A 22,573-nucleotide genomic window follows, 5' to 3' on the forward strand; every position below is an offset into this window, starting at 1 on the left:
GTGTTAAAGAGAGATAGAAACAGGTAAAGAAACACAAAAACAAGTCCAACTACATTGAATTATTGAGTAGCACAATAAGAAGTGACAATAGAGAGAGAAATTATAGCTTTTAGAGTTTGCAGACCTTTAACCAACAATATATGAACACATTAAGAACTTACTCTTTAAGTCTGCTATGCGGAGGAGGGTGGAGGAGAGCCATAATTATTCAACACTACTGTACACATAACAACGACCAACCTTAACAATATAATAACAACACCACATACTCTATGTTATGCTCTGTTTCTAAGTGATCAAGAATTCTCCACTCGCATGCACTTCTTTCACCCTCTTATCGTACTCGTCTTCTTCGTCGTCCTCCTCCTCCTCCTCCTCCTCCTCTTCCACCTCTCCCTTCCCTTCTTCGTCTTCCTCTTCCGTTCCCCATCCGAACCCCTTCACGGTCGTTGACGATGGGGGCGGGTTCCTTGCCTCCCCCACGATCTTCATGATTTCTTCCTCCGTTTGAAGCGAGAAGCTCGGGTGGCTACCCCTTTGGTAATAGATGGCTTGGGCTGATTCTGTCAGTTCCCTTGGCAAGTTCTTTAAGAACCATGGGTGACTCTTTATCTCTTTTAGTGAGATTCTCTGTCGTATCAAGTTCAAAACATCATAATGAAATCAAGACGAGCGAGAAACTCATATTTAGGCGTTGAACTAAACGTAGGATTCGAGGATATATGAACTCGAAAAAGATATCACTTGAAAGATCTAGAATTTTATCCTCGTGTTAGAACCTATTAAGGATGGTCTAAGGTAGTGAATTTGTATGGGGTGTCGACATTTGAGGACAAAAGTGAAGCGTGTTTTGTTCTCACTCTACATTGAAGACAATAAACTAGCTGCTAGAAACCCTTTTCGGCTCGTTTCCCACGAGACTTCGAGTTGAGAATAATCACTCTATGAGCTAGGAAATAGGACAAACTTCAGATATTTCAAGCAGTTTCACCAAATTTAGAGAGACAAAGATGGGTCTTGTGTTTTGGCATCAAATTTCAATAAGAATTGCATGTTATAGAGTTCATTAAGACCGATCGAGCTCGCTCCTACGCTACTATTGTACCATTTCACAAGATTCAGAATGTCAAACAAAACTAATGATATGAAGTGAAAGGCGATAATTTTATATAGAACTCGAAAATAAGGTAATGATAAGAATATATAATTTTGTGACAGAAAAATACCCTTGATGGATTCGGGACAAAGATGCGAGACAGTAGGTGTCGACAATCTTGAGATATGTGAACGTAGTCGGGTATTTTGTACTGTACAGCCATTATTCGCTGCAGGATAACGAAAAAAAAGTGAGAAAGATGATCACTTTACTAACATTACCATGCAGCAGGGCAAGAGATGAACCTGAATGGTTTTCCTGAAGTTTCTAGGATCATCCTGATCTTCAAAAGGGTATGCACCAACCAACATAACATAGAGAGTCACTCCACATGACCATACATCTGCCAACTACACACGACGAAACAGAAGATCGAGTCATTTCAGTGTTTGAACAAACAGAATCCGTTTCCAAATCGTTCTAATGATACCGATAACCATACTATCTCGATGCACAATGCGAGCCATGATTAACAATCAAATCTTTGTGCTCAAATTAATGGAAAACAGAACTCGATTATCCCCAAAAAGGAAGGTGTTTCTTGATATAAACGACCGTGAAAACGTGAACGTATCTTGAAAGGTCAAGGAAATTGGAAAAATATGCACGTACGTACCTTTCCATCATACTCTCGTCGAGAAAGAACCTCTGGTGCTATGTACGCCGGAGTACCAACAGTTGATTTCGGTCTTGAATGCAACAGCGATGACTACAGAAGAAACGAACAATACGACAGCATAAGTACAGAGAAAAAATGAATCAAAGAGCATGTTAACGAGAAATGATCGAATAAATTTCTCATCTTCAAACACCTTGGAGTAGCCGAAATCACAGATCTTCAAGCGTGGAGCCGGGCTGCCATCTAAAAGGGTATTCTCTAGCTTTAAATCTCTATGACATATTTGCTGCAACGCATCGTGTCAAGTAAGATATGGTATAGAATTTTTAAACAAGAAACCATATGAGGCTTAGTTTGCTTTTAATTCTACCATTGAATGGCAATAATTGACTCCAGAAATCAGCTGCTGGAAGAAATATCTTGCCTGTAAAAATAAGATAAGAGAATTACATGAGCTCACAAAGCTAGCAATTCTTCTATTATACTCGTAGTCCACCCCACTAGTTCCTAGGAAGGCCTTGCTCACCCCAAAGGTCAATTCCGAGAGATATCAAAGATTTTAAGCCATGAAGTTTTCGAGCCTTCGGCTTGAACCTACAAATTGGAGGGTCTCTCTAAACATGGCTTACGGATATTGTCCTCTTTAGGCTTTTCCTTTCAGGTTTTCACTCAAGGTTTTTAAAACGCGTCTGCTAGGGAGAGCTTTCCACACCCTTATAAAGAATGCTTTGTTCCCCTCACCAACCGATGTGGGGTCTCACAATCCACCCCCTTGGGGGCCCAGCATCCTCACTGGCGCACCACCCGGTGCCTGGCTCTGATACCATTTGTAACAGCCCAAGCCTACCACTAGCAGATATTGTCCTCTTTGGACTCTCCCTTTCAGGCTTCCCCTCAAGGTTTTTAAAACACGTATGCTAGGGAGAGGCTTCCACACCCTTATAAGGAATGCTTCGCTCCCCTCTCCAACCAATGTGGTGCCTCAAAATCCACCCCCTTTGGGGGCCTAGCATCCTCACTGGCACACCGCCTAGAGTATTGCTATGATACCATTTGTAACAACCCAAGCCCACCACTAGCAGATATTGTCCTCTTTGGACTCTCTCTCTCAGGCTTCCCCTCAAGGTTTTTAAAACACATATGCTAGAGAGAGACTTCCACACCCTTATAAAGAATGATTCGTTCCCCTCTCCAACCAATGTGGTGTCTCAAAATCCACCCCTTTTGGGGGCCTAGCATCCTCACTGGCACACCGCCTAGTGTCTCGCTATGATACCATTTGTAACAGGCCAAGCCCACCACTAGTAGATATTGTCCTCTTTGGACTCTCCCTCTCAGGCTTCCCCTCAAGGTTTTTAAAACACATATGCTACAGAGAGGCTTCTACACCCTTATAAGGAATGCTTCGTTCCCCTCTCCAACCAATGTGGTGCCTCAAAACCACCCCTTTTGAGGGTCTAGCATCCTCACTGGCACACCGCCTAGTGTCTCGCTATGATACCATTTGTAACAGCCCAAGCCCACCACTAGCAGATATTGTCCTCTTTGGACTTTCCCGAACGAGCTTCCCCTCAAGGTTTTTAAAACGCGTCTGCTAAGGAGAGGTTTCTACACCCTTATAAAGAATGCTTCGTTACCCTCTCCATCCGATGTGGGTCTCACAATCCACCCCCTTGGGAGTCCAGCATCCTCGCTGGCACACCGCCTGGTGTCTGACTCTAATATAGTTTGCAACAGCCCAACCCCATTGCTAGCAGATATCGTCCTCTTTGGACGTTCCCTTTCAGGCTTCCCCTCAAGATTTCTAAAACACGTCTGCTAGGGAGAGGTTTCCACACCCTTATAACGAATGTTTCGTTCTCCTCCTCAACCAACATGAGATCTCACATCACCCCAAGGAAACCGCTCAGAAATAAAGCTAGTAACTCCTAGTGCATGGGAGAGAGAGAGAGTAGATAATAGACCTCATCTTCACTAAAACGTCCAGCATTGCAAATCCTTTCAAAAAGCTCTCCTCCAGCAGCATATTCCATCACTATAGCCAAATGCGTTGGCGTCAAAACAACCTGCAAATCATAAACCAACTTCAAATCTATTTCTTAATCCAAAACTTGATGCATTTAATAGTGCAACAGCTTCGTCAACACTTCACCAATTGCATGATATTAGATTACAGAAACCTCAAAAAACATAAGAACTTGCCTCCTTGAAACGAATGATATTGGGATGCCGAAGCGATCGATGGTTAATAATCTCTCTAGCCACATTCTCATCTATCTGTCAATACAACAAAGCATCAAACCCCCCAATTAAGCCATCCATATGATAAACAAGGCTAATCTCAAAGCAACAACGAATGAATTGAATCAAGAACAGAATGAACCTTATGACCACGTTCTATGTACTTCATGGCGACAAGCTCTTTGGTCTCCTTGTGCCTCAAAAGCCTAGCAACCCCAAAATTCCCAGCACCCAAATCCTTAACAACTTCATATTTATCCATTTCTACGCAGAATCAAACAGCGTCCACAAACCCACAAGAAGAAAACAGAACAAAAATCAATAGCAATATAAAGAAAGGGTTTCTAAGCTCATTCGATTCAAAATACCAAATGGGGTTTCGCGATCAGATCTGAAATATACGAAAAAGGGTGTAATACTTATAGAAACTTAAAGAAGTGGAAAGAAAGCACGTGGAATTGGGCTTACAAACACGAAGAAAGCGATTGAATAGAGGGTATGGGAATCCACAAGCACCAGCTAGAATCCAATCACTGCCTCTTCAATTGAAATCCCACCTCGTTTTTCCTTTTGATACTCACTTTTTTGGGGTTCTTTAATATGGGAAGTGTGTTCGGATCTGTAAAAACGCCGTTTGGTGAGGAGAGAAGATGTGGGGGTACCCTTTGAATTTTGGGGTTTTTTTTTTTGTTTTCTTTTTGAGGGTTCACACTTGTTCTAATTCTAATATCCCCTTCCTCATCACCACCGTTCCATTCCTTGACCTGTGACGGCAGTGCGAGGAGCTCTTTTTTCTAAAGAAATTTGCAAAAAGGCAGCCGTGGAATATGATAGCAAGTGGGCGATTCATTGCTTGATTGATTTCATTTGAAGCTAACTTTTTTGGATTATCAATTTAATTCTTTGGGTCTCTCTTGGTTGAGAGTCAACAAACTCATCCTGGCTTGGCTTGGCTTGTAGTAGATGAATTTTAAAGGATAAGCTTCACTTTAAATTTAGTTTAGTTATTTATTATGAAGACCTAATGGAAGATATTTGGAAAGGGAAACTTTACTTTATGATGGTTTTTTTTTATAATAAGAAATATGTAATGTTATGGGTGAGATTCTTTGAACATTAATAATTATCGAAGTGGGTTCGAACGATTCAATTAGGTGGGTCCTAATCAATGAAATGAGACAAGAAGCACTTGATTTAGAAGACGACAACTCAACCAATGTGACTAGGTGGATTGTAGCCCAATTATGTAAACCCGAAACCTGCCTAGTAAACCTAGTTCGATACGGTGAGACCCCATGAGCTAATCTAGAGGTTGGAGAATCAATACCAAATCAAATAGGTCTCACCCACTTAGGTGAGATTCAAACATCACTTGACCAAATTATAATTTGCTTAGACTCGTTTTGTATTTGAATTGCCTCAATCAAGTACAAGTACAAGGCTCGAAATCACATTAGATCAAATAAAGCAATATATAAAGTATGTTTAGTTTATAACTGTAACACAAAATTGAGATTCATAAAAGGCGTAATGTAGTTTTATAAGGCTATTCGACCCTACTTTATTTTTAATTTAAAATTTTAAATATATAATATTAAATATACCAAAAAATTAAAGGGGATGGAGTAGGACTTGGATCACATTTTCGATCCATTCTATACTTTAAAATTTTGAGAACTAAATTAAAATAAAATGGAAAAGTATTTATAAGATTTAAAAAGTGAAGAGGAATATGGGAGATGAATTATGAGAGCAATGGACAGTTGGTGCCATAATTCAAAAATGATAAGCTCAAAATTCACACTTTCTTCCAAACAGGCAACGTGGTGGCCATGCCATCACCATTTGAAACCTTTCCTAAATCTCCCTCGACCGACATAAAAATAAGGTTACAACTCAATCCAACCTAACCTTAATTTATTTTTAAAACTATCATTAAAAATATTTAACGTTTGTGATTATCAATGAGGTGACTTATAAATATCCAATCGAAAACTCTGGATTGGTCCAAAAGATCTCTTCAATCCAATCGAATACAACCAGTGTACATACACACTTATTTGGATCGGTATCTCTAGATGTTATTTGCAGTTGGTTAGTTATAGAGAGAAAAGAAAAATGAAAAAATAGGACAACAAAAAGTGGATAAAATAAGGGAGATATTGTGAAAGTTAGTGTTGAAAAAGAAACATAGAGGAAAAATGAATAAATATTTGAAAAATAGTGATAATGACCCTATATGTCCAACTTGTGTCCAAATTGATTTGAATACAACATTCCAATTTTATCCTAAATTTGGAATAAACCCAAATTTTGGTTTGACGGCCCATTTTAAACATTAGGGCCCAAAATTTTGATTTGATTTGATTATGAGCCCATTAAAAGCTTTCCCCTAAAAAAATAATATCAGGTTCACATATTTTCAAAAATAAATTACAAATTTAGTACAATTTAATTTAATTTAATCTATTTAAGAGATAGGACTCCTACCTTGTGATTTGACAAAACCTCTTCTCATAAAGAGTTCATATAATTTAAAACCATATATAACAAAGGGAGGATAGTAATAATAATAATAATAATAATAATAATAATAATAATAATAATAAGGAGAAGAAGAATGTAGGAATGGAAAGGATTATCAAAGAGATTTGGTCTTGAAGCGGTAGAGGAGTTTCTTCTTCTTGGAGGTGGGATTGTGTAGGGACAGGACCAGCTTACCAGGCTCAGAGGTCTTAAAGGTATTTGAAACAATAGGATCAGACGCTGCTACTACTCTTCTAGGCTTCTCGATTATGACTGTGTACCCTCCTCCGCCTCCTCCTCCGCCTCCTCCTCCGCCTCCTCCTCCCCCCTCTTGGCTCGGCACAAACTCTGCGCCGTACCTCACTTCCCATCCCACCACTCTAACCTCCCACGTAACCACGCATCCCTAGTAAACACACACACACACACACACACACACACACACATCCAAAATTAATTCAAGTATCCAATGTGATGTGGAACACAGAATACGAGATATGATGCTATACTCTTCTGTTTTCTTACAACCAAACCTGAAGAAAAGGGTAAAAAAAAAAAAACAAAACACAACAGGGAATTTCCAACACCCCTTTAAAATAAAGACTCTGAGCCCTCACTCCTCATGCCCCATTTCGTCTGCCATTTCCAGAGAATCCAATGAACAAATGCACATCTTTTAACACAAATATCCCTTTTTTTTTTCTTTTTTTTTTCTTTTCTGTTTTGATCCAAAACAAATTTATTGTTTACCCTACCTACAATTTTCCCATTTAATTACTCATCCGAACAAAAAAAAAAAAAAAAACCTTTAATCTTCACTCTTTCTTGGAATTTAAGGAAAAGAGAAAAGAAAAGACCAACCTGAGTGACTGGGTATTCCACAGTGTGTTTGGCCGAGGGTTTCATCGTAATTTCAGTCACGCTATCACATGTCTCGAACTCCCCATCTTTGCTCATTCCTCCATACTTCACTGGCAGCTCTTGCGCTGTTACGTATCTGTGTGTGTATTATCTATCAACTCAGTATTTTATCCAAATGTTCTTGTAAAATTTAAATTTTGTATTCTCTTCTCTTCCCCAAGAGACTTCCAAACAAAAGAATTCAGAGTTACACCCATTTCGAATCTTCCCACGTTCCCCAATTACAATAAAATATACATATATTGCATAGAAAAACTTAAAACTCATTTTTCACATACATCGAATCAGAGAATTTAAGAACATTGTCCCTGAATTTAAGGTCAGTAATCGTTTTTACAATTTACAGAAACAAAAAGCTGTAATCAATCCAAATAAGAAGGTACCTGAGAAGGGTCTCTGCAGATTTAGAAGGTCCAGCAAACACAAACTTGCTCTTGCTTCTTTGTGTCATAAATGGACTAATCATTCTATTCACAGCCAAATACCACCAAGGAACATTGATAAACACCTACCCAAATTCAAACCAAAACCAGAATAAAAATCATGAACTATAATCACATCATCATAATCATAACAACATTTGTAGTTGGATTTAGGAAAATTGATTAAAACAAAACCTACCCAGATTCAAAACCAAATCCAAAATCAGAATAGAAAATCATCAACTAATCACATGATAATAATCATAACAATAATTATAGTTGGATTAAGAACCTGTCTGGCAACGAATTCTGGGTAGTTATCTTGGAAGATCTGAACGGCGTCTTTGGTTGCTTGTCTAAGCTCCCATTTTCCCAGCCCTGGTGAGTTCTTGAGATCGTTAACATGAACAATCGTGCAGACTCCACCAGGAGTGAAATCCAGTTTCCGAATGCTTTTTTCCAGAAATTGAATTCTCCACCGGAGAAATTTCTGCCGTTTCTCCTCATCGGAAAATGTCTTCTGATAAAGCTCTCTGTTCTGGAACTCACCGTACACATTGTAACAAACTGGATGTCCTTCTTTGTCTGATCCATGCATAAACGCTACTTTCTCCAAATCGGTTCCTAAATCTTCTTCTAACAGTTCATCGATTTTGAAATCCTTTCTCCATTGGATTGTGTTCTTGATCATCGCGAACGATTCTTTCACTTTGAAATCCCTTGCTCTGAGGAATTTCAGCAATACGACGTCGCTTCTTTCGTCCGCCAGTAGCGGTATCCCCCAAATTGAAACCTCCTCCGGCGCCGCCGAAGTTGGCTCAGAGTTGGCTGCGTTTTTTTCTACGCCTTCCTCCGATGGTGCTGTGGCGGAGACGGCGACGGCAACGACAGTCTCTTCAATTGCCTCGACTGTCTTTGCTCCGTCGTCGTCCACGGCGGTTTCAGTTTTCACTGCGACCAGCACTTCCTCAGCCGCAGGAGGCGTCGTTTCATTTGATTTCTCGGTATTTTCTGCTTCCTTATCTTCATTCGTTTCGGAGACTTTAGCTTCGGAGTTCAGTGGCTCTTCTTCATCGGAGAGCTTCAGAGAATCATCAATCGGTTCCTCCGTCTTCTCCACCACGGCCTCCAATACAGTATCTTCAACTTTGGCAGTGAATGACGGTGGAGGAGAAGTGAACTCGAACTTGTTAAGCGCTTCCTGAATAAGCTGCTTAAACTCCTCCAAAGCCTTCTTCTCGGAATCCGAAAGATCGGCAACTTTAGTGCTCTCTTCCTTAAAAGAATCAACATCAGCTGTGAGTTTCACACCATCGCCGGACTTCAAAACTTCAGCCTCCGTGGCAGTAGCAACGTCGCCTTGAGGCAGAGTAGCAGCATTGAATGGCTCTTTTTCCACCGGTTCCGGTAGCAGTGGAAGGTCCTTCCTATCAGCCTTCTCAGCAAGAGGAACATCGGTGAGAAGAACTTCTTGGTCAGCCATGGTGGTGGGGAAAGGGAAAGGGAAAGAAATGGAGAAAGTAGAAAAAGGGTTTTAGGGTTGATAGAGAAATGGATATGGCGGTGGTGATGGCGGAGATCGTGGGGATTCAGAGAGGGAATTTTAAAGAGTGGGTTAGGAGCTGCGGCGATATGTAACATTCATCATTTGAAACGCAAATAAATAAATAAATAATTAAGAATTTTTTTTATTAATTTTATGTTAGAACTTTATTATTTATCTAATTAAAGATTATTTTAATATATAATTTAAATATATAAATTTGTATTTGTAAATGGGAGGACGGTAAGGGTGGGGCCCAGTAGCGAGGGAATTCTTTTTTAATTTTTTTAATTTTTTTAATTTTTTTAATTTTTTTAATTTGTTTAATTTTTTTAATTTAAAATCAATGACATGTTTCGTAGGCTGTCATGAAGAGACCACAAGCTTTAGGCATAATGATGCGGTGCCGTTTTACAGAAATCTGCAGTCCCCTTTTACAAAGCCATTCTCCTTTTTCCTTTTATTTATTTAATTATTTTATTTATTTAGGCGTGGGCCGAAAATGATGATGGCCCAACATCAAAATATATGGACAACTGGATAAACTAAATAAATATTATATTAAATAATAATAATAATAAAAGATATCTTGTAGTATGAACCCTATTAATACTAACCTATTTTAAATAATATTTAATTCAAATCGTTAACGTGGGGGACATGAGAGTGTCATACAATACAATACTATTATACAATACAATGAGTTTGTATAGAGTCACATTAAATATTGTATCAAAAAAATTAATATTTTACAAGATAATCATATGCAACTCAGTCTTAATCTTTAATGAGTTATGAACTTCTTGTGTGGGCTTAATTTTTATCTTTTAAAAAATTTAACCGTGACCCTGAACTGATATAATCCAACTCAACTCGGATCATCCAATTACACGAACAACCACCGAAAATTAGATAAAATAAATAAATAAATAAATAAATAAATAAATAGAAAGTTGGGTCATAATGCCTGGCGCCAAGTTGATTTTGTGTCAACGAACAAACAATATTGTGGAATTTTCCCCATTTGGTTTGTAGGGTCGTTAACACAGCAGCGCAACCGATCGATAACAATGGCAGCAACGGAAAAACAGACAAACCTTTGGAGGTGAGGAATTCATAAATAACCCATTCTGCTTTTTGAATTTGCAACGATCTAATCTTGTTCTTCCCCAAATCTCTCACTTCTTCATTTACCCCGACAATCAATCATCATCCCTCTGACTAAAATTCCATTGCGGTTTGAATTTCGTCTTCCTCTGTTTGTTCGCTCGACAGGGTTGTGGCCGACTCGCCGGAGACGGAACCTATCGTTTTCGGCTGTTGCGACGCTCAACAATGCAGTGGCCACAACCTGTCGAGTATTCTACACTAGGTAGGTTCGATGATCACATGTTGGTATGTTACAATAGCAATATAACCCACGAAGGTTCTCTATGGCGGGCCGAGAATCCTGTCGCTACAACTCTCCCTGTATTTGCTCTCCAACTTTGCCTTATTATTTTCTTCTCTCGTGCCCTCATTTTCCTCTTGAGACCCCTGCGCCAACCGCCCATTGTAGCTGAGATTCTTGTAAGTTTCGTTTGATGTTCATGTTTTGATTATGCCCACTACGTGTTTGATGAAATTCCTGTGAGAAAAGTTGACTTCTGTTTGTTCGTTCGTTTGTTTGTTTGTTTGTTTCTGGTGAAGGCTGGGGTGTTGCTGGGGCCGTCCCTACTGGGGCTGACCGATTTTTTTGTGAAATACATATTTGCTTTGAAGAGCTTGTTGCCATTGGAAACTGTAGCGAATTTGAGCTTGGTTTATTACATATTTCTGGTTGGATTGGAGCTGGACATGGCCCCAATTGTGCGTGCTGGAGGGAAGTCCATTGGCATTGCTGTGCTTGGTCTTCTTCTTCCAATTCCTATTGGGATTGGCTTGCATCACTTGATGAACAGCAACCAGAAAAAACCTAAGATGGGAAATGCCACCGCCCATGGGCCTTTGTTTTGGGGCATTTCCTTAGCCACCACCAACTTCCCAGACCTGTCGCGGATCCTCTCCGACGTTAAGCTTCTGCATTCCGAGATCGGTAGGACTGCTTTATCTGCCGCTATTATCACAGACCTCTGCTCTTGGGTGCTTCTTGTGTTCACCATGTCAATAAGCAATGTAGGCAAATACTACGCAGTTTCTTCCACGTTTGTTTTCGTCTGTATGTGCCTTTTCCTCTTCCGCCCTGCACTCAAGTGGCTCGTTCGCGTTAGCAGCAAGGATGGGAACTACAATGAGTTCCATATCTGCTTTGTCATGACGGGCGTCGTGGCGTGTGGGTTGATTACCGACGCATGTGGCTCGCATTCGATCGTGGGGGCATTCATGTGGGGAGTTATCATGCCCAAGGGTGAGCTGAAGGACTTGATCATGGGGAAGGTGGAAGATTTGGTTAAATCAATTATGATGCCTACGTTTTTCTTGGTGACTGGCCTCCGAGTGGATTTTAATAGCATTTGTAAAGACTCGGATTGGGTGTTGGTGATGTTGATCGTGTTCTTGGCTACCTCGGCCAAAATTGTGAGCACTTTCCTTGTGGCTATCTTTTGCAACATGCCACCGCGAGAAGGCTTGACTCTTGGCTCACTCATGAATACCAAAGGCTTGCTTGCCTTGATAATCATCAGCGCCGGACGAGATATGCAGGTAATCAAACGATAAGCTTTGTAAACGAATAATGAATCTAAATTGACTGAAGTTTTCTGTGGTTTGCTAGGCTTTGGGTGCTCTCACTTTCACGGTGATGATCATGTCTTTCTGGGTAATGACGGCTCTGATTGGACCAACCTTGGCTTTTACCTACAAATCAGTCAAGACATCGAGGAAAAATAGGTACAGAACCATTCAAAGCATCAAACCAGAGGCAGAGTTCCGAGTGGTTGCTTGTGTGCACTCCACCCGCAATGTGTATGGCATCATCCATCTCCTTGGAGCTTCCAACCCCACCAAGCAATCGCCCCTCTTAGTGTTCGCTATTCACCTGGTCGAGCTTGCCGGTCGTGCCACAGCAATGTTGATCGTCCATGGCCAATGCAAAGCCAGCTCTGCCAAAGCCAAGGTCCAGACCGACCACATTATCAATGCGTTCGATAAGTTTGAGAACATGAGCAATGGTGTCACTGTCCATTCCCTCACGGCGGTGTCGCCATATGCCACAATGCACGACGACATCTGTGGCATTGCGGCGGAGAAGCGCGTCCACTTGATCATACTCCCATTTCACAAGCAGCCCACCCTGGATGGCGGATTGGAAGATGGGAACCCCTCAATTGGGCTTGTCAACAACAATGTGATGATGAATGCCCCTTGCTCAGTCGCTGTCCTTGTTGATCGTGGCCTCTCCGCCACCAGCCTCTCCGACTCCAGTCGTTCCAGCCGCCTGCAACAAAGCTTTGCCCTGTTCTTCATTGGTGGCCCCGACGACAGAGAAGCTCTGGCTTACGCATGGCGAATGTCGGAGCATCCAGGCATCCTGGTAACCGTCGTAAGATTCCTCCCTGGAGACGAAGTCAAAGAAATGAGCATAACAGACTTCCCTGGAGAAGAAAACGTCGAGATTCTTACAGCCATAGCAGGAGCAGAGAAGGAGAAGGTGATTGACAACGATTATATACAAAACTTCCTGCTGCAAATCTCAAGCAACCCATCAATCGGATACGCAGAAGTGGCGGTGAACAACGGGGATGAAACGCTCAAGGCAATCAGCACACTGGAAAACGAGTTCAATCTGTACATTGTTGGAAGGGGCAGAGGGATGGTGTCTCCACTAGTGTCGGGGCTGTCGGAGTGGAGCGACTCACCAGAGCTGGGGGTGCTGGGGGATGCGCTGGTGACGTCAAGCTTTGCGACAAATGTGTCACTGCTGGTTGTGCAACAGGGGTGTATGGATGCGGAGGAGAGGGGCGAGAAGTTTAACGATGCGTTCATGGCGGAGCAGTATGGAGCGCAGGGGGCGTGGCAGTCGCCAATGATGAATAATAATGGGGATGGGGAGTTTGGTCTGTTTGTGAACCAGAAGGAGAATCAAGTGAATGAGGAGGAAGACGAGGAGAAGGGGAAGGGGAAGGGGAAGGAAGGCCATTATCAACCAAATGGAGCCATGGTTTACCCGACTAAATTGTGAAGCAAATTGTTGGGGTCTTAGCTTAACTTCACTCATCAAACCATACTATTCTCCTTCTTGTTCCTTCTCTTCTTAATTTTGTTTAGTCAATTATTCTTTGGTTAAATGAATGAAGTTCTAAATGTTTTAGTTATCTTATTTTAATCATCTTGAAACATGAAAATCAAGCTTTAGTCGAGCTGAATTCGAGCTTTTCTAAATTCATTAGACTACGAGTGCGAGAGATGCACGTTTCGAGGTGTCCTCAGATCGGCTTGATGCCGAGATGGGTTTGGACTTTTGCCCAATTTGCCTTTTCATTTGTGCCCAATCTCACCCATGAGAAAACCTTTGTTCGGCCTCAGTTATTTTCTATCTTTTTAGTTTTGATCCTTGTGTCTAAATGTGAGATTTCATATTGTTTAGAGAGGAAACGAAACATTCCTTATAAAAGTGCGGAACCTCTCCCTAGTAGATGTGTTTTAAAACCGTGAAGTTGACGGCAATATGTTTGTTCCTCAATAAAAATAGTGAGGTCAACGTCGAACTAGCTTCCGACCTATGCTTCCCTTTAGATATGAGGTCACCTACACCTCATTCGAAGTAGGGACAATTGTGAAAAAATAGAAGGTTTGTTCGACCTATGCTTCCCTTTAGATATGAGGTCACCTACACCTCATTCGAAGTAGGGACAATTGTGAAAAAATAGAAGGTTTGTTCGACCTATGCTTCCCTTTAGATATGAGGTCACCTACACCTCATTCGAAGTAGGGACAATTGTGAAAAAATAGAAGGTTTGTTCGACCTATGCTTCCCTTTAGATATGAGGTCACCTACACCTCATTCGAAGTAGGGACAATTGTGAAAAAATAGAAGGTTTGTTCGACCTATGCTTCCCTTTAGATATGAGGTCACCTACACCTCATTCGAAGTAGGGACAATTGTGAAAAAATAGAAGGTTTGTTCTTAAGTCTCTCGTGGGTAGTCGTACTCGAACCCTCCCTCATCCAAGGTAGCTTCATCACTAGAAGGATGATTGTTGTATCCCGGTCCATCTTTTCCATCATCTCGCTCATCTTTGAGATCGCGTGCATTTGTTCTGTTGAGTTCTTTGTGCTTTTCATTATTATTTTCATTTTTCTTTTTGAGTTTGTGGTTGAAAATATTACTCTTGATAATCAACTCACATTTTTTGTCCATTCCGGGCAGATACCGCAGGTAAAATGGACACCTCTAGTTTGCCCGACATTCGGGCACGCCGAACAAGGCCCATAAGGAGGAAAATTTAAGAATGGGCCTGGCCCAAATAGAGAGATGCTAATTCTCTATAATTTGAGGGTTTTATTTTATTCTATTCCATGTGTTTGTTCTTTAATTTTGAACCACACTTTGTTTCTTACCTTTTGCTGTTAAAATAGATGGAATCTTAGTACACAAAAGCTTTAAGCTTATAATTATTATAAACTCACAAACAAATCTCTAAATTCTCCAATTTAATTGGCACCCAAAACTTATTTAATTCAAATAAAAATAAATTACGAAACAACGCGTGCTCGTGTGTTGAGGGATGCGAGCCATTGGTGTGCTCAAGCTTAGACATGTACACATCGTTGTGGAATTCATCTATACCATAGAGCAACGTGCAGATATTCTCACTATGGTCCTAGCAAGCTCGGGGCGAAAAATTTCAAGTCATTAAACTTGACTTGTTCAATACCAAACATTAAACATCGTGTTGGAATTATGACATGTGTCGGTGACGTGATGCAAGGTTAACAAACCCTTCGTAATGATATTAAATGGATTGATTTGATCACATGGCCTTCAACAATTATATATAACATATGATTTTGATTAAAAAAATGTATTCATGAACCTACAAGTAATTAGAATATTGAAAACAAATCTCTTGTGATTTCAGTCCATTTGGTATGGGGAGGTCTTTTGGGTGACCCATTAGGGTTCCCAAAGGACACTTGAAATCACCCTTATCCTTTTAGGTTATGTATAATATATAAAATAGTGTCCTTGTTGTTCGATCACGATGTTGTGTACGAGGACTATTAACGGGTCCCCAACTATTTTTTAGCAGTGAATTTGTCTAGTTGGTAGCTGCAAGGTCGCTCCCCTCGTACTTGTGATTATTGTATTGCATGGAAACTACTAGAGACGCTTACTAATCACTATAAGTGAATTATCTAGACTGACAGGGTCCGTATACCTATACCAAAGTTGGTAGCCATGGGGTCATGCCTTACGTGATATGAACTCACATGGTTCGTCACTCTTTACATGTATATGGTGTGATTCCATTAGGATCGTGTAATAGCCCAAACCCACTGTTAGCATATATTGCTCACTTCAGTCTCACGGTTCTAAAACGCGTCGGTTAGGGAGAGGTTTCCACACCCTTGTAAGTAATACTTTGTTCCCCTCTCCAACCAAGGTCGGATCTCACAATCTACCCTCTTTGGGAGGATGTTGACTCATCGCTCGGTGTCTAGCTCGAATATCATTTGTAAAAGTCCAAACCCACTGCTAGTAAATGTTGTTTGCTTTAGTCCGTTATGTATCACCGTCAGCCTCAGGGTTTTGAAACGCGTCTACTAGAGAGAAGTTTCCACGCCCTTGTAAGGAATGATTCGTTTCCCTCTTCAACCAATGTGGGGCCTCACTGTTCGTGTCCTACATAATGAAAGCACACATCTAGAGTAATTTTACGCAGGTATCGAATTTTACTAAGGTCGTGTCCTAACGATATAATACTCGGGATGAAGATGGTGATTAAGGTGAAGTAAAATGATTGATTTTCCCCTTCCACGTAGGGTTAAGAGAATGATGGGAACATCTTTCCCCTAAAATCAGCATTAACTCTTGCACTAATCTTTCTCTCTCAAACTCTTAAATTACCAATAATTACAATTTACAATGAAAGATTGCCTCCAATCCCAAGAATTCAACCCCTTTTTTTTTTTTTTTTTTTTACTTTAACCTTATCTTATCATTACAACCTTTTTCTTTTGGTAATTTGATGGCTTCCCAAACGTTGGTTTTACTCGGGTAAAAAATGTTTCGTTGTTCTCCTCAACCGATATGGAATCTCATAATTCACCTTTTTCATAGCTCAACGTTCTCGTTGGTACTTGTTTCTCTCTCCAATCGACGTAGAATCTCATAATTCACCTTCCTTCGAGGCCCAACGTCCTCGATGGCACTTGTTCCTGTCTCCAAACAATATATAATCTCACAATCCACTCTCTTTTAAGGCTTAGAATCCTCGTTGACACACAGCTCAGTGACTGATTTTGATACCACTTGTAACAGCCCAAGCCCACTATTGTAGATATTGTCTGCTTTGACCCGTTATGTATCGTCATTAGCCTCACAGTTTTAAAACACGTCTATTAGGGAGAGGTTTCCACACTCTTATAAAGAATGTTTCGTTCTCCTCTCCAATCGATGTGGAATCTCACACACGGTAAGGCTCATTTGTTCAATTTTTTATGAAGTAGCGTATTTCAAAAGAGGGGCCAAAGAAATATTCTAACGTCAACGATCAACTTACTATAGAAATTGAAAACATAATTTAAATAATCAAATTGAAAATACCCTATGTTTTGACTCAATAAATAGAAAATAATAAATAAGAGGGTGAAGGTTTATGTTTATAGTTAAATAAATGCAATTTAATAATTAATTTATTAATTTTTTGAGTTGAAATAGTTATAAAATAATTATTTAAACAAAACTTGCCCTTTTTCTATAATTAAAGAAATAACGGTATTCAAAATTCACACTTTGGTTTACAATAATTAAGACCAAAAAAAGTCTACCTTTTTTTTTATTATTTTTATTTTTTTATTTTTCAGATAATTGTACTTTTCAAACTTTAAACAATATACCAAAAAAAAAAAAAAAAGTTTATTATCCGCTATTTATATATATTTTTAAAAATTAAAAATTAAGTTTCATTTTGAAATTTAATTAAAAATTCAAATGTTTTATTAAAGAAAATGAAATTCGGAAAAATACCAAAAATTAAGAACCAATATTAAAAAATATATATATATTTATTTATTTATTTATCTATCTATTTTTTAAAAAATATATAGACCATATAAATATTATTTTTACGTATTTTGTTATCGGTTATTTATATATGTTTTTAAAAATCATACAAAATTTTGAAAATTAAAAATTAGGTTTTATTGTTGAAATTTAACTAAAAATTCAAATATTTTATTAAATAAGATGAAATTCGAGAAAATACCCAAAAAAATTAAAAATCAATATTATAATATATATATATATATATATATTTTTATTTATTTATTTATCTATTTTTAAAAAAATATATCGAGACTAAAATAAAATACCATATAAATATTATTTTGACATATTTATATATGTTTTTAAAAATCAAACAAAATTTTTAAAATTAAAAATTAGGTTTTATTTTTAAAATTTAACTAAAAATTCAAATATTTTATTAAATAAGATGAAATTCGAGAAAATACCCAAAAAAATTAAAAATCAATATTAGAATATATATATATATATATATATATATATATATATATATATATATATATATATATTTATCTATTTTTAAAAAAATATATCGATCTAAAATAAAATATACCATATAAATATTATTTTGACATATTTATATATGTTTTTAAAAATCAAACAAAATTTTTAAAATTAAAAATTAGGTTTTATTTTTAAAATTTAACTAAAAACTCAAATATTTTATTAAAGAAGATGAAATTGGAGAAAATACCAAAAATTAAGAACCAATATTAAAATAGATAAATAAATACATATATATATATTTATTTAAAAAAAAAAAAAGTAAATATTAGAAAGGCCTAATAATGGGTGTAGCTGTGCAGGTGCAACCAATTATAAGGTTGATTAAGGGAAGGAAGAGGGTTGAATTAATTATTGTATATTATATAGTTTCCATAAGATATGATTTGGCATTCAGATCTTTTGGGAATATTTACCAATTATTTATATAACATTTCATCAACTTGTCCCTTTTATTAATACTTTTTTTTTTATTATTATTATTATTTTATTCATTTTCAGATTTGGATAATAATGGAATAATCATTCACAACCCTATACTTAGTTGTCACTACATTTATAAACTTTGTTTAATTAGATGCATTTAATTTGCCCTCTACTTTTAAACACCTCATTTTAAGCCATCTTATATTACAACCCTTCAATATATGAGGAAGCACGAGAATTCTCGGTCACTAAACTCTTCCTCATTTTTATATTACAATGTTAACACGAGCGTAATTCTGTTTGTCAACTCTTTTTCTTTTTTTTTTTTCAGTATAACAAATGGGTGTGAGAAGTTTGAAGCTCCGAGCTCAAAATAATAGCCCATCATGTATTGTCATCAGTCTCACGGTTTTAAAACACATCTACTTTGACCAGTGTCTTGCACTGTTCGGTGACTAGCTCTGATACCATTTGTACACCTCAAGCCTACTGCTTGTAAATATTGTCTGATTTGATCCAATCTACTATAGAAAGAGTCTAGCCCTACTTTTACCAGTGTCTTGCACCATCTAGTGACTGACTCTGATAACATTTGTAACAGTCAAAATCCACCGCTAGTAGATATTGTCCGTTTTAGCTCATTATGTATTGTTGTTAACCTCACGGTTTTAAAACACATCTATTATGGAAAGTGTCTCGCACTGTTCAGTGATTGGCTCTAATACTATTTGTAACACCTCAAGTCCACCGCTTGTAAATATTGTCTGCTTTGGTTCAATCTACTATAGAAAGAGTCTAGCCCTACTTTTACCAGTGTCTTGCACCATCCCGTGATTGACTCTGATATCATTTGTAACAATCAAAGTCCACCGCTAGTAGATATTGTCCGTTTTAGCTCGTTATATATTGTTGTCAACCTCATGATTTTAAAACACATATGTCAAAGAGAGGTTTCTACACTCTTATAAGGAATATTTCGTTCCACCCCAAATTTTGAATCCTAGACATGAGACGTTACATAATAATATTTATAATAAATAATTAATTTTTGTTTATTGATGGAGTTGGTTCAACAAGCTAATTAGGTAGGGCTTTACATTTATGAATATATTTAATTTTTAAAAATTAAAATACAATAAAAATGTCAACAACTACCCAACTTATCCTTTCAATAGGTGCGAAAATATTAGCTTTTTCGATATTTTAACGACCGATAAAATTTTAAAAAAATTATGATTTGACTTTATATTTATTTTGTTATTATACGACTTTTAGTTTGATAGTCATTAAAATTTTATTATACGGGTAACATGCCCCAAAATGTATTATAGGGGATGCGACTAGTCGTCAATTCTTCATACCCTTAGTTATATGTTATTTCAGCCGTTGTTTTCAAATGTATTTCATCGCTCACGTTTTTTAAAACATTTCTCGCAAACGTGACTCGAGACTCGAACATACGCGGATACTGTCCGCGAATCCAAATTTCTTACGGCTGACTTGTTCACTAGGTTAGAACAAGTGTCGCACAACCGCTTTCTAGTTGCTGCATGAGTGCGACTGTAACACTTGACATCAACCTCCTAATTCGTTCAACTTTGAATCTTACTCGCATCATTTTAATGATGGGGGAGGGGAGTTCATATCCTATACGACACGAACTCAATAAATCATGTCATACATGCAGGGTGTAACCGCAACATGTAGTCCCGTAACGTTAGGGCACGACCCTAATAGATCATCTCATATACATGCAGAGAATGACCTTATATGTGGGTTCAGATGAAAAAAGGGTAGAGAGAGAGAGAAAAGGGGACCATGTATGAAAGAGAAAGCCCTAAGACAAGGAAAAAATTGGGACCATATTATGTTTGCTAAAAAGCCAAAGCCAATGGGTACTATGCCTTTCAATATTGTCTGTGGCAGACCCCATGTGGTTGGGTCTTACGTGGCCTATTCTCCCCACTAAAACTTCTCAAATTTACATTATAAAAAAGCGAGCTTTTTCAAATGGTCACTCTTTCGTTAAAATTCTAAAAGTAACGGAATTTAAGTTCATATTAGAAATTTAACGCTCAACTAGCTACAACAACTTAGCCCATTCTGGCTCAGGTGCACCACCTAGGGTGCGAGCCACCCCGAACCATCGTATGAATGCACCCCGAACCATCGTATGAATGGAATAATACTGATGAGTAGGGAAGAGAATGGTAGGGACAAAGGTGATGATGAAAGAATGAAAGTAGAACATGTGCAAAGGTTCCCTAAGAGGTGGACAAAGCCTATTACAATCTTACAATTGTAGGGTTGTGATCTTGGGATCTTCTCCAAGATTTCCGACTATTTCAATTTCAAAATTCGTACCTAAATTATCCTTCTGCTGCTCGATACAGGTTTTGTTTTTCTGTTTCGGACGGTATGTATTTTTATTTCTCGTGAGTTGAATAGGAGAGTCACAATGAAAATAATTGTTGGTAAATTTACTAGAGACGAAGACGATTTATTCAATATTGTGGATGAATGGTTATGAAGAGACGGTTTCGTTTTTGTTAGTTGGTCTGGTCTATTGCTATTTTCTTGTGCCTATTGTAAAAGCTTAAGCCCACTACTCGATCATATTGTTTTCTTTGGGCTTTTCCTTTTAGGTTTCCCCAGAAGGTTTTAAAACGTTTGCTAGGGGAAGACTTCCACACCCTTATAAAAAAGCTTCGTTCCCCTCTCCAATCGATATGAGATCTCACAATCCACCCCCATTCGGGACTCAGCATCCTTGCTAGTACATCGCGTAGGTTCCCCTCTTCAATCGATTTGGGATCTCACAATCCACCCCCATTCGGAACCCAGTGTCCTTGCTGGCACACCGTTCGGTATCCACCCCCCTTCGGGGCTTAACGTTCTCGTTGGCACATCTCCTAGTGTCTAACTCTAATACCATTTGTAACTGTCCAAGTCCACCTCTAGCAGATATTGTCCTTTTTGGGCTTTCTTTTCCAGCTTTCTCCTAACGATTTTAAAACATGTGTGCTAATCCGAGGTTTCCACGCCCTTATAAACAATGGTTTGTTCCCCTCTTCAACTGATGTGGGATCTGATACCTATTTTATCATAGGAGACTGGTTTACTGCTACAACCTCTATAAATTTACGGTATAACCATGGATTGACAAATTCTGTTGATATAGATAATAACTATGAATTTTTCTTGGCCTTACTTAACCATAATTTGATATTCTCACGATCCGTCTTATCTGAATATGGTTTCAATTTCATATATCTCATTTTTACTCGATAAATATTTTAAAATTTTAAAAATTTGTAATTAAAAAAGAAAATGAAAAAGGAGAAAATAAAAGGGTTAAAGGGCACGGTGGTCCATGGAGGGGAGCAGTAGGAGATCAGCCATCACGTTCAGAAAAAAATGCAACAGAATGGGGTGAGTGGGGCCCAAACAAGAGACCCTTTTAACTTTATTTTTTTAAAAAAATAAATAAATATTTATATTTAAAAAAAAAAAAAAATTAAAGCTTATTTTACAATTTTATAATAAAAAAAAGAAGCCATAATTTTGACATATCACGATTCAAATGTAAAATAATAATAAATTTCCAAATATTATTATTAATTATTAAAAATAAAATGACTAATAATGGTTGGAAGTAATTAAATACATTAAAATAATTTTCGATAATAGTTATTTAAAGAAAAATAATAATGAATTGCATAGTCAAATATACTAATTATTTTATTTTACAGATATGTTTGAATATGTCAGGAATAAAAAAAGTTTATTAAACTATTTTCTATCCATTAAAAAATATATATTATTCTATCAATATTTAAAGTGTGAGTATATATATATATATATATATTATACATTTTCAAAATAAAATTTAAAATATCTTAAATTTTCATTTTTATTTAATTGATTCTTGACATTTTTAAATTAAAAAAAAATACAGTTAATTTAGTATATTTAATGTAATCTTAAA

At 37.8% G+C, this 22,573-nt stretch overlaps 3 protein-coding genes across 4 annotated transcripts; 1 reads left to right on the forward strand and 2 right to left on the reverse strand.

The window, feature by feature from the left end:
• Positions 1-30: 30 nt before the first annotated feature.
• On the reverse strand, positions 31-4,876 carry SNRK2.5 (SNF1-related protein kinase 2.5). 2 transcript variants are annotated; one of them, XM_023662533.2, is made up of 10 exons: positions 4,485-4,876; positions 4,159-4,280; positions 3,978-4,052; positions 3,740-3,841; positions 2,146-2,199; positions 1,969-2,061; positions 1,773-1,865; positions 1,402-1,506; positions 1,227-1,325; positions 31-630 (listed from the first exon to the last, which is right to left on the reverse strand). In XM_023662533.2, exons 2-10 carry the CDS (start codon positions 4,276-4,278, stop codon positions 289-291), a joined length of 1,083 nt encoding a protein of 360 aa, XP_023518301.2. In that variant the 5' UTR covers positions 4,279-4,280; positions 4,485-4,876; the 3' UTR covers positions 31-288. The 2 variants fall into 2 exon arrangements, with proteins under 2 accessions (XP_023518301.2, XP_086976067.1); XM_087119941.1 differs by lacking the exon at positions 4,485-4,876 and having other exon boundaries at positions 4,159-4,290.
• Positions 4,877-6,592: 1,716 nt separating this feature from the next.
• On the reverse strand, positions 6,593-9,528 carry LOC111781819 (patellin-3). The gene is made up of 4 exons (XM_023662532.2): positions 8,178-9,528; positions 7,847-7,971; positions 7,404-7,539; positions 6,593-6,948 (listed from the first exon to the last, which is right to left on the reverse strand). Exons 1-4 carry the CDS (start codon positions 9,366-9,368, stop codon positions 6,658-6,660), a joined length of 1,743 nt encoding a protein of 580 aa, XP_023518300.2. The 5' UTR covers positions 9,369-9,528; the 3' UTR covers positions 6,593-6,657.
• An 866-nt stretch (positions 9,529-10,394) lies between these two features.
• On the forward strand, positions 10,395-13,720 carry LOC111781817 (cation/H(+) antiporter 15). The gene is made up of 4 exons (XM_023662529.2): positions 10,395-10,533; positions 10,704-10,997; positions 11,118-12,110; positions 12,181-13,720. The coding sequence occupies exons 2-4, from the start codon at positions 10,764-10,766 to the stop codon at positions 13,585-13,587; spliced, it is 2,634 nt and encodes an 877-aa protein (XP_023518297.2). The 5' UTR covers positions 10,395-10,533; positions 10,704-10,763; the 3' UTR covers positions 13,588-13,720.
• The last annotated feature ends 8,853 nt before the right edge of the window (positions 13,721-22,573 follow it).

Source organism: Cucurbita pepo, chromosome 19, assembly GCF_057944985.1.
Source record: "Cucurbita pepo subsp. pepo isolate OVF chromosome 19, ASM5794498v1, whole genome shotgun sequence".
In the NCBI taxonomy this organism is placed as follows: domain Eukaryota; kingdom Viridiplantae; phylum Streptophyta; class Magnoliopsida; order Cucurbitales; family Cucurbitaceae; genus Cucurbita; species Cucurbita pepo.

Excerpts from the sequence above, each read along its gene's own strand:
- SNRK2.5 (XM_023662533.2), bottom strand. The coding sequence starts at position 4,278 with ATGGATAAATATGAAGTTGTTAAGGATTTGGGTGCTGGGAATTTTGGG. Across the intron at positions 1,326-1,401 it reads ACTTCAGGAAAACCATTCAG|CGAATAATGGCTGTACAGTA; the intron begins GTTCATCTCTTG and ends GTTATCCTGCAG. Across the intron at positions 631-1,226 it reads TTGTCCCGAATCCATCAAGG|AGAATCTCACTAAAAGAGAT; the intron begins GTATTTTTCTGT and ends TTGATACGACAG.
- LOC111781819 (XM_023662532.2), bottom strand. The coding sequence starts at position 9,368 with ATGGCTGACCAAGAAGTTCTTCTCACCGATGTTCCTCTTGCTGAGAAG. Across the intron at positions 7,540-7,846 it reads TCTGCAGAGACCCTTCTCAG|ATACGTAACAGCGCAAGAGC; the intron begins GTACCTTCTTAT and ends ATACACACACAG. Across the intron at positions 6,949-7,403 it reads TGGAATACCCAGTCACTCAG|GGATGCGTGGTTACGTGGGA; the intron begins GTTGGTCTTTTC and ends TGTGTTTACTAG.
- LOC111781817 (XM_023662529.2), top strand. The coding sequence starts at position 10,764 with ATGCAGTGGCCACAACCTGTCGAGTATTCTACACTAGGTAGGTTCGAT. Across the intron at positions 10,998-11,117 it reads CCATTGTAGCTGAGATTCTT|GCTGGGGTGTTGCTGGGGCC; the intron begins GTAAGTTTCGTT and ends TTTCTGGTGAAG. Across the intron at positions 12,111-12,180 it reads GCGCCGGACGAGATATGCAG|GCTTTGGGTGCTCTCACTTT; the intron begins GTAATCAAACGA and ends GTGGTTTGCTAG.